Source organism: Xiphophorus maculatus, chromosome 20, assembly GCF_002775205.1.
Source record: "Xiphophorus maculatus strain JP 163 A chromosome 20, X_maculatus-5.0-male, whole genome shotgun sequence".
Lineage (NCBI taxonomy): Eukaryota > Metazoa > Chordata > Actinopteri > Cyprinodontiformes > Poeciliidae > Xiphophorus > Xiphophorus maculatus.
Genome location: NC_036462.1, coordinates 30,182,247 through 30,197,491, shown reverse-complemented (window position 1 = coordinate 30,197,491; position 15,245 = coordinate 30,182,247). Strand labels below are relative to the sequence as shown.

Below are 15,245 nucleotides of genomic sequence, written 5' to 3'. Positions count from 1 at the left end.
TGAGGTGGTTTTTCGGCATTAGTGAATATTTTTTAAAAACTAAACGGTGCGACACTCTGCCGCCCTGAGTCAACACTATATAGTACCACTTTAAACTGCCAGGTTTTAGGAATTTGCATTGCTTAACTACTTTTGAACATCTAGAGACCAACTTTAAAAAAAATAAAATTTTCTTCATTAAAGGCTAGACCTCATCTGAGCCATTCCAACAAACTGAATATGCTTTGATCTAAACAATTTCATTTAACTCTTACTGTATAAGAGTTAAGCCTGTCAAGGTTTTTAAATCTTTTCTCAAGACCCATTTTTTCTTCTTTTGCGTTTGATTCAAACAGAGTGAGTTTCTTCTATCAAGTTTATTTATGTAGCACATTTAAAACAACCTCAGCTGAACTAAGTGCTTCCCAGTACTTTCATCATAGATAAATACTTAAATGATACAAGAAATAAAATTAGTTTAAGAAAAACTAGCATAAAATTGGAAGTAAAATACCAAGAAAAAACAATGATATGAATCAAAACCAAGATATAGTTAATTTCAGTTGCAGCATTTTCCCAAAAACCATTAAGTACCAATTTTCCCCTTTTTTTTGTTTAGCTATAATGACAGTCAAGGAGTATATTTGTATTTTGTTTTAGTCTTAGATTTTTATATATTTTTCTTGTTCTTGTTGTTTCCTTGAATTGTACAGCACTTTGGGCGACATATGTTGTTTTTATGCGCTATATATTTCCCCAAGTCTTTTGCTGCCACCAACGACAACCTTGCAACAAACAGCAACCTAACCCTGCTTCAGCTTCTCCACAACTTTGTTGTTCTCCAACAAACTTTTAACCTATATTATTAGTCTTCCACTCTTTCACATGAAATATCAATAAAACACTTCAAGGCTTGCAAGAAAGTTATCTTTACCTTGCATATTGAAAACCGATTATTCTCCTCTGTTCAGTTTACGTTTAAGGTAGAAAAGGTTTAAAAATAAACTGCAGCTAAATTTTAAAAAACTAATTGCTTTCTTCAATATTTTAGATTGGGCCACCATAAGTGAGAAAATGCAACTGAAGTGACAATTTTTCTCATCTTAAAAATTTTAGTAAGTTGTTCCTGTATTATTGATATGCAAGAATAGTCATGACTTTCCTAGGATGGAAACAGCTCAGGGTCGTGTTTTATCACATGTGAGGTTGTTACAGGTTACTTGGTTCACGCTGGTTAAACTGCTGGTGCAACTGCGACAGGAAATGTTTCAGACACGAAGCTGTGTTTAGATACCCGCAGAAGAAGTCTTCACCAGATCAATATAATAAAGTTTAGCAACACTGAAACACACTGACCTTAGCTCTATACTTGTACTTTTTTTTTTGGTCTCTTTACAGTGAAAAGCTTGAGGTGTCGCTACGTTTGCATCTGCACTGCCACATTTCTGCAGCACTCCTTATTAATAGTTACCTTCACAACAGAACTGTGTTAAAAAAAATAGGTTTTCTATATTAAGTTTGTTTATAAAGTGTTTAGATTTGTAGCTGACAAGAGTCCAAGCATCAACCCATGTGATGATATGTTTAAATATATGTCATTTTAAGAAACTATTTTAATATTGTAAGAAATGTATAACCCCCATATAAATCTTTGGTAAAGTGTAAAGTTTGTTTGTCTGAGAAATCATCAAAAATAAACGCCACAACACAATTTGGGGAGATTTTTTTTGTCTTGTGTTCATTTTCAGGTCAGTCTATTAACTTTGGTTTTAATACTTGATATAACTAGCCACAAATTGAGGCCACCATCAGTTAACAGATACAGCTTTTGTCCTAGATTGACTCGGAGCTCTCAGAAGATCCTTTAAAACTGAAAACCACATGAGGTTTCTAAAGCTAAGCAAAACAATCTTTTTTTTTCTTTTTTTTTTGGTCTCTATAACTGAGGAAGTACAAACAAAAGGGGACCTCGCCATTTGACCCCAGCCAGAACAATTGAAAGTTTATGCAAACAATGTGCGTCTTCTCTTTGCCTTCAAACAAAAGAGGCCCTAATGACTGGCGGCTTTTCACATCTCCACAAGCGCCGTCCTCGAAGAGGGCCAGAGAGGGGGGGAGGGAATAAAAAAAATAAAAAAAGAGGAGAAACCAGAAGAAACGGAAAACTGAAACTACATGTAAAAACATGCTCGGATCTGTCACTTACTCCCTTTGTTTGCGAAGAATCGCCTGTCTTGCAGAACTGCCAGCACTCAGACAACTCCGTTTCACTTAAAATACTTTTTCTGAAGTAATCGGTTGGACCTTATGACCCGCGAGGCTACTTAAATCTATTTTTCAAAGCAGTGAGACATAACCTGCAAGACTAGAGGTAATAATAGTGTAGGAGCAAAGTCAATTATCTAGTTTATCTCTGCGTACGTGGCGTTTGGTCCGCATTGCGTATGATGTTTAACTTTTCAAACAGAGGAGGCTGTGTTGTGTCATCTGACCAGATCGCCCGGTTTAAAAATAACACGTAACCTGAAATATCAAAATATGACTCATTATTTCAAAAATAGTGTTGCTTTAGAAAGTGCTCTGGTCGTCCATTTTCCTGACAAACATTGAAGGAGTATGGCTTCTTTGCAAAAGTATGCGTTGTATTTAGGCAAAATGGCATTTTTCTGATTTCCGTTCACAGCAGAATCCTCAGACAGGCTTTACAGAGCTGGTCAAAGATTATCTAGGGCCTTTAACTGACTTTGATTTGGGGCCCCACTTGCAGTAAGACACAAACTTTAACCCTAAAATCTCTCTAGAATTGCTTGATTTTTTTAAATGTTTTTTTGTATGAAGCATATTTAAAGCCCCTTGTTTCACTATTTGTTTGTAAGCATTTTCCGAACTTGTATAATGAACTAGTTTACATAGTTAACCAAATAGCTTTTCACAGATTATCTGACTCATGTTAAACAGTCAGGACATTATGACAGTTTTAACAAATATGTATAAAATACATTTTTTTAAAATAAAAGTTACATATTGCATCTTTAAGCAGGAACATATACATTACTGGAAACAGGTCAAGGGAAATATTAAGTGGGTCTTCTTGAAACAAGCTAGCAGTCTGACATCCATATCTTCTGACTGGAGAACATGCTCATCACTTCATTGCCTGTGGTAAAGCTAGAGAAGTGCGAAGCTGCACCCAAACCACAAGCATTCAGGAGCACAGACAGCTCTGTGAAAGTCTGAGAATTTGACACAGTGTACATGTATCAGTGTCATGAGTTCTACAAACATTAAATGAAATGTAAAACTTAAAAAAGTAAATCTAAAGCATCACCTGCCATGGTGCTGATGGTATAAACCCCATGGGAGCTGCTTGAAAAACTCCCACCTTGTGCTCCATATTGTCAGTGTTCTGCTCCACCCCTGACCTCAGCAGTTATTGCTTGTGCCATTTCAAGTTCCTGTGTTGTAATCTAGTTGTCACACTCATTGTGTTAACCACAGGGTACCGAACAGATGCTTGCAGATCACAAGCGGTGCTTTGAGAAACAATCTGTTGTTCTCCATAGAAGAAAAGGTTGATGAGATGGAATAAAAAGCAGCCTTGTGGTGTAAGCATCTTGATGTGTAACCTCACTCGGCCGATGGCTGTAAACGTCCCGGTCACACAAAAAGTAAAGAATACCTCTTCAAAGCGGCATTCAAATATACCGCCATGTGGTTTTTATCAAAAGGCTACATGAGCTCCATCAATGAAAACATAAAAATCTGTTCAATACATTACAAGAAAGAGATTTTGATGAACATCTTTTGTTCTTAAGGTTTTATTGACTGTGTAATCAATTCATTGATGACAATTCTAGTTGCACACTGAACATGCACATCTAGAAGGCGACCGGACTTTTCCTGTTGCTTGAAGACATTTCAACTCTCCACCAGCAGGTTCTAAACATGGAAGTAATATAACATGTAATCAGAACAATCACTTTTAGGGCCATTAAGATCCGTCGTGGGGCATGTGGGATACGCATGTCACTGGCCCCACCTTCTATTCAGCTCAATGTCTGGGTCATAATTGCCTGACAACGCAAACACGTACCTAACAACAATTTGTTTTGGTCACATGTCCCCAGCTGTGATTTGGAGTAAAATTGCCTCATGGAACAAGTCAGGGCTGCAGAGTAGGTGTTAGCAAGATGAGATCTGAGGCCACATCCTCTGTTTTTTTGGTGGTTTTTCTTATTTAACATAGACAGCTTCTGTCACACCTCTCAAGCCATCTGCATTCTGTTTTGTGAAGATTGCAGTCTTCATACGAGTGTTGACAAAGACTTGTGTTCCTCGCCCTCGAGATTTAAATGAACCACTGATTCTTGACTAAAAGAGTTGGCTCTTTCGTTTTGGGTCATCCCTCATCACTGTTTACTTTCTCCAATGTAGAGGTCTGAATGTTCCTCACTGCACTAGCCTGTATATACCAGACTTTGTGTTTGGGTGTTTTATTGTTGGGAGCAACCAGTGCATATGATGCCTGGACTATATCCATCTAATGCTGAAATGAAGATGGTTCCAGTAATCTTAAAGTTTCCTTGCCATCTTCTCATACATCTGCACCACTCTTAAGGTATTCTTCCCAATAACACTATTCGGGTCACTTTTCCAATTCAAACTAAAGTTTATAAATTACTACCAACCATATCCCAACTAACTGAGAATCGACACCAATGGAAGACCATCTACTTCAACTGAAATGCCAACCAAGTACATCAATGATCAGAAAAGTGGTCCATGGTAACTCTGAGGGTAACTATTGCTTGTCAACTCCATCAATCTGACTTTTATGGGGAAAAATGACCATAAGACAGCCATAAAAAGTTCTGTTGGTGGTTTGCCACAAACCATGTAGGGCTCGTTGTTTTTCTTCAACAAGAATTGAGAATTCAGCAAAGGTTCACCTCCCACCAGGACATAAACCTCAATAAAACAATGGAGTTTTAAAAATTCAATAAAACAATGAGGTTTGTTAGGTATCAGCACTTCTGGCATAATAAAGCAAAAGTTGACTGACCTCCACGGAAACCTTCCAGAGGGTAGAAGAAGGCCACAAGGAGGTTCATGAGCACGGCCAGGTTGAAGGAGATGCTGCTCCAGAAGGACATATTCCTGGAGCACCAATAAAGGATGGGCTGAGCTGGAATAAGATTTTCACAATTTTGAGTAATTTCATCAATAGAAAACACAGCAGCATGCAAACATCCTCAACAAAGTACAACTTATTTAATAAAATTGCCAAGAAGATTAATGTTTACACCCAAACAGGAGTGCTTCTCATCCTGACCTCAAGTGTCAAAATGTACAGCCTGAACTGCAATTCTTCTATTTTCTAAACCTCAAATATTAACTCAAACAAAACAACCAGATGGCATGATGGCATTTTGCACCAAAGTGGTTATTAGTCACAACCTATACCCTGCTCTTGGTCAGGAGATCAGTATCGTGGGTCAACACTATTTTGGGCCCAGTTTTTCTGCAGAAAAGCAGAACTGGCAGCTGAAGGCACTATATTCATGTCAAGTGGTTTGCACCAGCGGAAAGAGCACAATCTCATGGTGTGCTGATTCACTCGTAGAGGAAACAGAAGGTGGTTTCTCACATGCTTTCACACTGCAGACCAGCAACACTCCTACACGGCTGACCATGGGACAAGCCAGAACATGTTCCTCAATACAGAGAGAAGCGTAAACAAAGCGACGTCTGAGAACCGAATCAATCAGAGGTCAACAGGAACATGTCCCGACCTGAAAAGGAAACCTACATTTTTTTTGTTTGTTTTCATTATGCTCTTTCTGCTCTGGTTTAGTTTCTATATGTAGCTTTACACTGAAACGTTAAATACGCTGCTTTGACTTGTCTCCAGACTCAGTGACAATTAGTGGTTCTGATCGCTCCAACTGGCAAGAAAAGGAAGGAGGTCATAAGATTCCCATTAAGCTGAGCACACTCAAAGGACCCGGATAAGCCAAATCCTGTCAGAAAGGCCGTTTGCTTTCAGGTGACCATGAAAGAAGAGAAAACACTCAAACACTTATCTAATTGTATCAACCCTAGATACCACACGTAAAACCCAAAGTTGAATTCAATAGTGTGTTAACTGTCCACTGCAACTTAAAATTCACCAACTTGTTACGAGTAGCAAAGCGTGTGCAATGATTCTTGATGCATCATGTTTAGCTTGAATTTGTTTAATGCTAAATATTCATTACAGTTTAATAAAAAACAACAACATATGTTCACATTAACTCTATAAAGGTTTACTTGGCATTTCCTGTTGCATCCCTCCAGGTTTCATGACAAAAGGAGTTAATCTCTTTTATATATATATATAGTATGACAAATTTAATTCAATTTAGAATTTTGTCAAAAAACAACAACAAAAAAACCAAAACAGGAAGTACTGCATCACAACCTCCAATCAACAACAGAATATTTGCTCTGACTGGACATTTATTCAGTTGTGGTATTTGTGGGGAAACAAATTATTAAAAGAAAAACATTATTGCAAATAGGACATATAATTACTTTATTAGATATCTAAATGTTGTAGTCTTATGAAAATTAGCTTAAATGTATAAAAATGTCGTGAGCTTTCATATTCACTCTTTCTTAAGCAGCAGTGTCAGCTTGAGTTTTTGTAAATTATTTTCTCATCTTTTATAGAAAAAAAGAAAAAGAACAAAGTATTTGGGCATTAATGTCGGTTATAAATTTAAACTTTAACCTGATAAATCCACCTCTGAGGGAGCGACAACAGCTAAAGAGTGCTCACTTCTTGACGTTTTAACCACTACCTCTACTTTCATCGACATATAACCCAATATCATCAATGACTATGTGTTTTCTTCACATGGCCATCTTTTAATGTTTTACAGGGCAAACTCAATGTTCCAGACTTTTTATGCAGTGCGTGAAAAAGAGAAAAAATCCCTGTCCATGACTGCTTCTCTTTAACTCTGTGGAACTGCCTGTTTCGCTATCAATCACATTTCATTTTTATTTCTTCATGTAAATCCTATTTCCTTCAAATGATTTCTTACACTTTGAATTGTTTCCCCAAGATGTTCAAATCATTTCTTTTTATAATGTTTTCATTTTGTTTTTTTCCTTTGAAATTCAGACCAAGCAGACTGACTGTTCTCTCAAACCATCATTTAAAAGCTTAAAAGCATTTCTATAGTTATAAATTGCAGCTTTTTTGTTTGCGCCATTTTTCCTTGTCTAACAACAAATAAATAAACCATAAATTCTCTGCAAGCCCTTTCAACTAAACAATGATTTGACTATTCACACTTTCGCAGTACTGTTTCAGGAAAGATTTTGAACTTTTTTCTTTTTCAATCAGAATTGATCAATTGTCCTGATGTTAGTATTTCCAAATAAAAACCACAAAAAGTTTTAGATTTTTTCAATTTTTACATTTTTGTTTTGTTATAGTATAGTCAACTGAAAACCAATTGTTTCACAGCTATGATTTATTACAGTGTTTTTAACAAACACTGTTTGTTAAAAACAGTGTTTTTAACAAACAGTTAAAAACACTGTTTTTAACTGTTTTTAACTGAGTCATAACTCACTGTTATGAGGTGAGTTATGACTCACCTCATAACAGAGGTGAGTCAATATTTTCATAAGGATTTTAACTGATCAACTGTTTTTAAGTTTTCCTCCCCTGATGCCAAAGTCAGAGAACTAAGAAAAAGCTTTTAGAAATGTTTTAATGATTTTTTCACACCTGTATGTTTCAATATTTTATATAAGTATCAACAGATATAGAATTTATTACGCTAGAATCACTTTTGTTTATGTTTTAGCTTGTGATTTATCTACAGTATTTTTGTCATTTCAAAGAAAGGTTCACAATATATAGTTCAAGTGCTTGTGATGTGATCATCTGAGTATCAAGGAAGAAGAAAATGTTCTGGGAAATCCAGTCAGGTCACAAGTTAAAAAAAAAAAAAAAAAAAAAAAATCCCCCGAGTATTCAAAAAATCCTGTTCATGCTTTTTTTTTTTTTTTTTTATTTCCCATAATGGCCTGGAGAGATGCACAAGGAAGGAGTGCAAACTATGCAGTAGGATATAAAAAAAGGTAGAGAAGAAAAACGCACAGGGTACGGTGTTTGTGTTACCGGTGGCCTCCTGAGTACCTCGCAGCTTCTTCTGCCAGTTCATCTCGTTGAAGAGATCCTCAGAGCGCAGGAAAAAGTCATTTATCTTGCTGCCCTGCTCGTCCCGCTCGGTGGTGTAGTACACTCGCAGTTTGGACTCTTGTGTGAGGAACTCGCAGATGTTGGGGACCGGAAACACTATCTGCTCCATGGTGCGATCCAGACGTACGATCTGAATACAACCACGACAGTCAGCTTCATGCAACAATTAGATCTAAGTTCTTTTAACTGGGTGTTCAATACAGTCTTTCGCTGCGTTGGTAAAACATTGGAACTCTCTACAAAGAAAAAAACTCCACCGACAACTTAAGCACAAATCGGTGTTACCAATCTGCATTCCTTCTGCTTACGAGGCCGCACCGGGAAATGAGCGAGCATTCCAAAGGTTTTTGGCATCCTGCTGTGATTAAACCTAATCATTGTGCTAAAAAGATAAAACAAAAACGCTTTTACGACACGCCTCGCGTGAGCTCTTCACCAAAGCGCGCAAGACTGCCAGAGATGACAGCAGCAAATATATAAAACTCCACCATAAGCAGCTCTGCTTGGCCGAGGCACGGCGGCTAAATGGCTGACCTCGATCTGAGCCGTGTGTTTGGCGTAGAACTCCAGCGCCTCGTCACCCTCTCCGTACGTCCCCCCAGGCTTCAGCATGGCCTGCAGTTCCTTGTTGTGACGCGCCAACTGAAACAGACCAGGCACAGATAATTAGCTCTTCCATTATTTGTGAAGACCTCAGAAAGGCGTAGCTGCCGTTTATTCAAAGGTGTTGCACAACAAATAGCTGTTTGTTGGAGTTAAGTTCAATGAGTCTACGTAATCTTTTGTGTCTTGACAGTCTACATCAAGAAGCTGTTGTAAAGAATAAGGGCAGGGCTCTTTCTGTATTAAGGAGTTGTTGTAAACTTGATTAAGCTCATAGTCTCAGCTTGAATACTGTCAGACTAAGGGAGTTTTCACACCTGATAGTCCAGTTCACTCGGTTCGACTGGGAACTAAAATTGCATCATTTGCTACACTTTCAGCTGATGGCGTTCGCTTTCACACTGCTCTTTGTCAAAGGATCCAAACTAATTGAAAAACCTGTTCACCTTCTCACCTGTGGTGGCATTGCATCCAGAACTACTGAAGGAATTGACATGTCAACGTCCAAAGAAGACACTGAGCGCCACTTCTTTCTTTACAAAATGTAAACAAAAAATGAAGTAGCGTCAGAGTTTAGCGGTTGTAGGACTTCCTTTTCGTCTCTGATAAAAGACCATGAGTCATTTTCTCCCTGTACCTCTGGACTCTATTATTTTGGCTCTATTGACCCAGAATGCTCTGCGCTATTGTCAGCCACCTGCTTTTGGAGCGGTCTCCGGTCCGGTTGCATCCATATGTGTTTCTCAATCAGTAACAGGAAATGACACATTAAAAAAGTCGTTGTTGAGTATTTTAAGCATGTGTGAGAATTCAGAGGGGAGGGGTTCTCTTTTGGGGGCTTACTTGATGTGCCAGAATGTAAATATTGTGTCCCACGTTCCGCGGAGACGCAGAATGTTCCTCCTCTCCATCTTCGCCCTCCTCAGGCTCCTCCACCTCTATCTCACCCTGCATGTAGGCTTTTTTGATAACTTCCACCTGCAAGACCCCGCAAGGTCAGAAGAACACGAAATTAACAATGTTTGATGATTTTAGGTGCGGCTTATGCTCACCAGCTCTTTGGGCCTCATGTTGTACAGAATCCTCTCAGCGTTCTCGCTGTCATGGCGACTCTCCATAATTGCAAGAAGCAGCTTAGAGGCATTGTTCTGTGGAAGAAAATAGTGAATGAAAAAGTAGTAGATATTTTTAAAAATGTTTCATGTGCCAGTATTATATGGAACCAGTCCTGCAAGAGGTATTATTGCAGGACTGCAAATATACTGTAACAGTATATTTTACTACTTTATCTTACAGGCAACTTTTCTTGAAGACTTTACAACAACAGCCAGATAAGATGTTGTAAAATGTTTAACTGAAGATAAAGACGCTCTCACACCCTTTCCTGTCCTGATGCATTTGTTGACGTGTTGGAAAACAGGTTTCATCATAAATACATGATGAAATAAAGTAAAATTTTTTAGTGTGCGTGTTGCTTGCTATGCAAAGGTGTGAAATGGACAGTGTTTTACGTCATTCTGCCACATTGTTTTTCTTTTTATAACCGGTTGCTTTATCATTTTGTTTTTTATTTTTTATCAGATTCTGAGTCTATGGGATTCCCCCAACTGGCTAAAAAACTATTTGGTGAATTGATCAAAAAGCAGATCAATCTATTGTCAGATGGAACCATTTGAAGAATTCAGATTGAAGAAGTGAGTTATCTTCATTAGCGCAGACAAAGGGTCTGCATAGCAAAGCATGAGATTAATTTTTTATTGCTCTAGCATTTCAGTAGTGCTTGTTGTATTTATCACATGCTAGACTTGCAAAAAGAGTCTGTGGCTATCAAATTACATATTGTCACCTTCCTAAAATAATGGCCTAAGTCATTTTAGGTCATTATTTTAGGAAGGTGACAATATGCTAAATTATAGATGAATAAGAGGACCATCGTGATCAATAATCGATTTTAACTAGCAAATCTTTGTACAAAAACCAAAATTCCAGCTATAAATGTGATAATATGACAGGGGTATAAGAATCCAAGTTTAATCACTGATTTATTTAGTTATGGTACTGTATGGAAATACTAATACATTTACTTTGAACACTTTTCAATTTTTCTATACACCCTTTTGGATTCAACCCCAATTGCTCCAAGACAAACCGAGTGATGTATTATTTTTGAGCTGACCTTGCACAATTTTTGTTTTTAGACACATTTTCTTTATTTGTCACCTCTGCTAGAGCAATACATATTTCTGTGCAAATGAACAAATATGATTCTTATTGTCTTTTTTGGCATATGTTGTGGCTGCATGTAGAAATTAGACCATCTGCCTGGCAACAAGGAAATAAACTAGCAAATCACAAATTCTCTGTTGAAAACCATTAAATTGACCAAAGACCACTCACTTTGAGCTCCAGAACAAGGTCCATCCTCTTCTTACCCAGCGGGTTGATGTCGTTGAGAATGAGAGCAATGATGATATCAATGCCATTGCACTCATGAGTGGCGATGCAGTTCTGGAAAGCAAAATCATTTTTTTTTAGAAATTACACAGATTTTTAAAATCTAAAACCATTTAAACATTATACATCAAGTATGAACTTGAAGCAGGGCAGTATTGGCCTAACGGGGTTTTGGGTTGCACATTTCATCTAAGCAAACCACAACAGTCCTAAAACACGAAACAGATCAAACCACAGAGGAGCTGTCTGGAGATAATGAAGATAATGTCTGGAGATAATGAAGATAATGTCTGAAGCTGATGAACAATGCATAAGACAATGACCGATGGGGGAGGGGGGGCTCAAGGTTGGTCTGCAGTTGCAGGACCAACTCAAGCTGCAGTCATTGACTCCACTATTAAATCCTCAGAGTACTGAATTATTACAGAACAAAATGTAAGGGTCTATATGTGCTACTACAAGACAAAGTCCAGATCTCAACTCAAAGGAAATGCTGTGTCAGGACACTCAGAGAAGCTCTGCATAACCTCAAAGTGAAGCAGGGTTCTAAACAAAAGTATTTCAAAATGTTTGCATGGTTGCACTGCAAAGCAAAACACAAATTCCTCTGCTTGGAATTTACTCAAAGTCTTGATTTTATATTCCCTAATAATTTCCATGGGCTTAAGAGTCATGAGGACAGCTGTAACAGGAGCAACGCTGAACATGAAACCACAGTGGTGTGGTTGGGATCTGAAGACTAATCAACTTTTGGGAGCAGGTAGTTTGTGAGATGAGTTTTAACCCGTCTTTATTCCAGAGAGACACAATGTACCAAAAGTTTAATAAAAACACATCCATGTTGTCATTCGTTAAAAATTTTCACTAAGGAAAAGAAAATAGTAAAAACAAATACTAATACCAACTAATTTTAATGTCACTGTTACAAAATCATTAAGTAAGGACATAAAAAGGATTTTCAGTAAAAGAACATTGTGGGGGTCGTAGAAAGCGTGGAGGAAGATCTTCTGGCCACATGAAACTAAAGTGAACCTTTTATCGCCTACACCATGCTAAGCTAAACACTATGCTTGAAGTACTGCACATCACACCGACATCACAATGAAACATGACGGTGGCAGCAACGTACAAGTAAGCTAGACAGAATTGGTGGAGGATGGATGGAAGTAAATACAGAAAAATCCAGAGGAACTTTCAACTAAACGAAGGCCACAAGCAGGAAGTCAGATATGGATAACTTTTAATTGTACTCTGAAGTCACAATGGCACATGTAGGTTTATTTCTGCACGGTTTTAATAAGATTCAGGGATTATTAACTTAGCCAGAAGAACGAACAAGATATTTAAGTGCTCCCTCATGTGAGCCTAAGGACTCACATGACTTGAAGCAGGTCAATGACTAACCTGACCCCAACGACTTTTACTTGTTTTTCTTCTTTCGAATCTTCATGGTTTGTAGCAAACAAATCATTTGTGTCAGCATAGCCGCTTCCATTCAGCACTGAAATACTGCTGGTGACAGCATTACGCAGCCAAACACTTATCTCAGTGTTTTCCTTGTTAAAGGATTTAAATGGAGAGCCGTTTTTAGTTTGGCAATCCCCTTTCCAGCACCGTCTAGGGGAACTGAAATCACTTCATACAGCCACTGGCTTTATTCAGTGACCAGGTTCAGACTTGACCAGAATGTTATGACAGAGCTACTTGAAAAGAACCAATCATAACTACCTTTTCACAATTATCCCTTAAAATGATAATAAAAAAAACACACACCTAGAACTTGATACAAATGGTAAAAATTGTAATGTTGACGTCAAACCGTAACTCCTCTTGCACAAGGAGTGTTCAGAGGAGATTTATCACCTGGTTCTCGTGACACGGGCCCTGGCAGTACTCAGTCAGGCTCTCCACAGTCTGGTTGATCAGTCCGACGTTCTTCTCGTTGATGTAGAGTCCCAGCAGCCCCAGTCCCCCGGTGGTGCTGCCACAGATGCAGTCCAGGAACTGAAGAGTCTCACACACCAGATTATAATTGTTTTTATTGTTCTGATTGCGCAAGAAGTTCTGGAGAATGACAAGAAAAAGTGGGAAAATATTAATAGGCTAATTCTCTCTAAAGCAGGGCGTATGGAAATTACCTCAAGTAAGGTTTGTGCTCTCATGAGAGTAAATAAAACAATATCTTGAAAAATAATTTAGACCTATTTAGTTTTTAAATATTTTCTCATATAACCACAAATTTCAGTGCAGGATTTTATGTAATAGTAAAAAAAATAACAAGAACATAATAACTGAGAATCAGAAGGAAAAATAATCACTTCTTTTTCTTACAAAAGTTGTAATATGTATTTATATACAGCCCCCTTAGATTATTGTTTAAAATATTTTAAGTATTTACTCATTAATCTTTGCTACCGACTACTTTCAAGTGTCCTGCCAAGACAAACTTTAAGACCTGTGATGAATGTATTGAAGACTAACTTTATTGTCCACTCTTAAAACTCTTTAAGATACATTTTTATTCATTGGCTTTTAACACACAATGAAAGTTTTGCTCTTACTTACACTATTGCATTTAACCATTTCTATTGTTGTCTTTTGTTCTTTCCATATTGTGAATGTTTATTATCTGTACAGCACTTTGTCGCAGCTACTTTTTTATACAAGTGCGTAATATAAAAAAGCAGTGGAAGCAATAACTGGCTCTTTTTTAAAAATGAATTTGAGACATTTAAGCCTTAATTTTAGACATAGAAATGTAAGACTTTCTAAATTCACCCTGTTAATACAACGGGTTGTACTGGATTTTATTTAGAGTTACTAGAGCAAATGGGGTTGAATGCATGGCAAACTTTACAAAGGTGAAAAATATGCATCCCACTTAAGTTTGGGAGTTTAAAGTGACACAAAATTCAATAGTTTAAATGGTTTGCATGCTTTCTAAAGCACTGTTTTACAAAAGGATGTTTTAATATCTTACGCCTTTTGGGAGGAGATGGCGGTGAAACCGGGTCATCCAGACACCCCGTTTTAAAAATACCCGTCCCAGTTTAGAGAGTAAACAGAATCTGTGCGTGAAGGAAGTGTTCTGTCTGGGCTGCAGGAGCTTACAAATACACACCATCATAGTGAAACCAGACCAAGACATTAAAAATATGGAAACAGCAGCATCAGGAAGTTCTGCAACCGGTAACTATTTTCAACGCGGTTTCGTTTCTGTATAACCGAGCGCGATGATTGAGTTTCAAAGCGCCGGGTTAAGGAAGGCCTACTGTCGACTCATGAGAGGTCGGGGGAACCGTTTATGCACGCCAACTGACGCCGGCTGACCTGCAGGTCTCTGTTGTGGTTCTCGCAGAGCAGCTGCATGAGGCGTAGGATGGGCTGCATGATGGTGATGATGACACTCATCTCGCCTTCGTCTTGGCTCTTGTCGGCGGTCGGAACGGGGGCGCCGTCGACGGCGGCCGCCTGGTGCTCTTCGGCCTCCGCCTCGCGACGGTAGGTGGTGTAGGCCTTTTTTGTGACGCCGGAGGCCTCCACCAGCTGCTCCTTCACCTCCTCGGTCACCATCGCAACCACCGGCACGTCTTTCACTAACCAAAATTATAGAAAAAGTGAATCAAATAGAGACAATCATGGAAACGAGATTCCTCATTCGACAAGCAGTATGGTATTCATAAAACAACCTAAATATTGCTGTACTCCAGTAAAATCGTACTGTACTCAAGATCTGCCTCATTATTGCTGCTGTTAAACATTTTGTAGTACACAATTATAGCAACATTATACATATTTAGTCAGATGAAATAAAGTGCTACATGGAAAACTGACCATTTTTTTTGCATCAGGGATTCACATTTGCTTCGAGTTTTAGAGCCAATGTTTCCTTTTATAGCCTCTTCAAATCCTAATTTGATGATATTTCAAACTCCTTAAAGTTTCCTCA

The 15,245-nt window shown here is 38.1% G+C and overlaps 1 protein-coding gene across 5 annotated transcripts in view; it reads right to left on the bottom strand.

Annotated features, from left to right (window-relative positions):
* The window catches only part of itpr1 (inositol 1,4,5-trisphosphate receptor type 1), a 111,952-nt gene that overhangs the window by 27,336 nt on the left and 69,371 nt on the right, over positions 1 to 15,245 (bottom strand). For all 5 annotated transcript variants that reach the window (XM_023353538.1, XM_023353540.1, XM_023353541.1 and 2 more), the window contains 8 exons: positions 14,627 to 14,892; positions 13,160 to 13,360; positions 11,240 to 11,350; positions 9,895 to 9,990; positions 9,686 to 9,820; positions 8,774 to 8,881; positions 8,138 to 8,369; positions 5,042 to 5,164 (listed from right to left, as the gene is read on the bottom strand). In XM_023353538.1, coding sequence (XP_023209306.1) covers positions 5,042 to 5,164; positions 8,138 to 8,369; positions 8,774 to 8,881; positions 9,686 to 9,820; positions 9,895 to 9,990; positions 11,240 to 11,350; positions 13,160 to 13,360; positions 14,627 to 14,892 — 1,272 coding nt within the window. The remainder of the gene's footprint in view (positions 1 to 5,041; positions 5,165 to 8,137; positions 8,370 to 8,773; positions 8,882 to 9,685; positions 9,821 to 9,894; positions 9,991 to 11,239; positions 11,351 to 13,159; positions 13,361 to 14,626; positions 14,893 to 15,245) is intronic.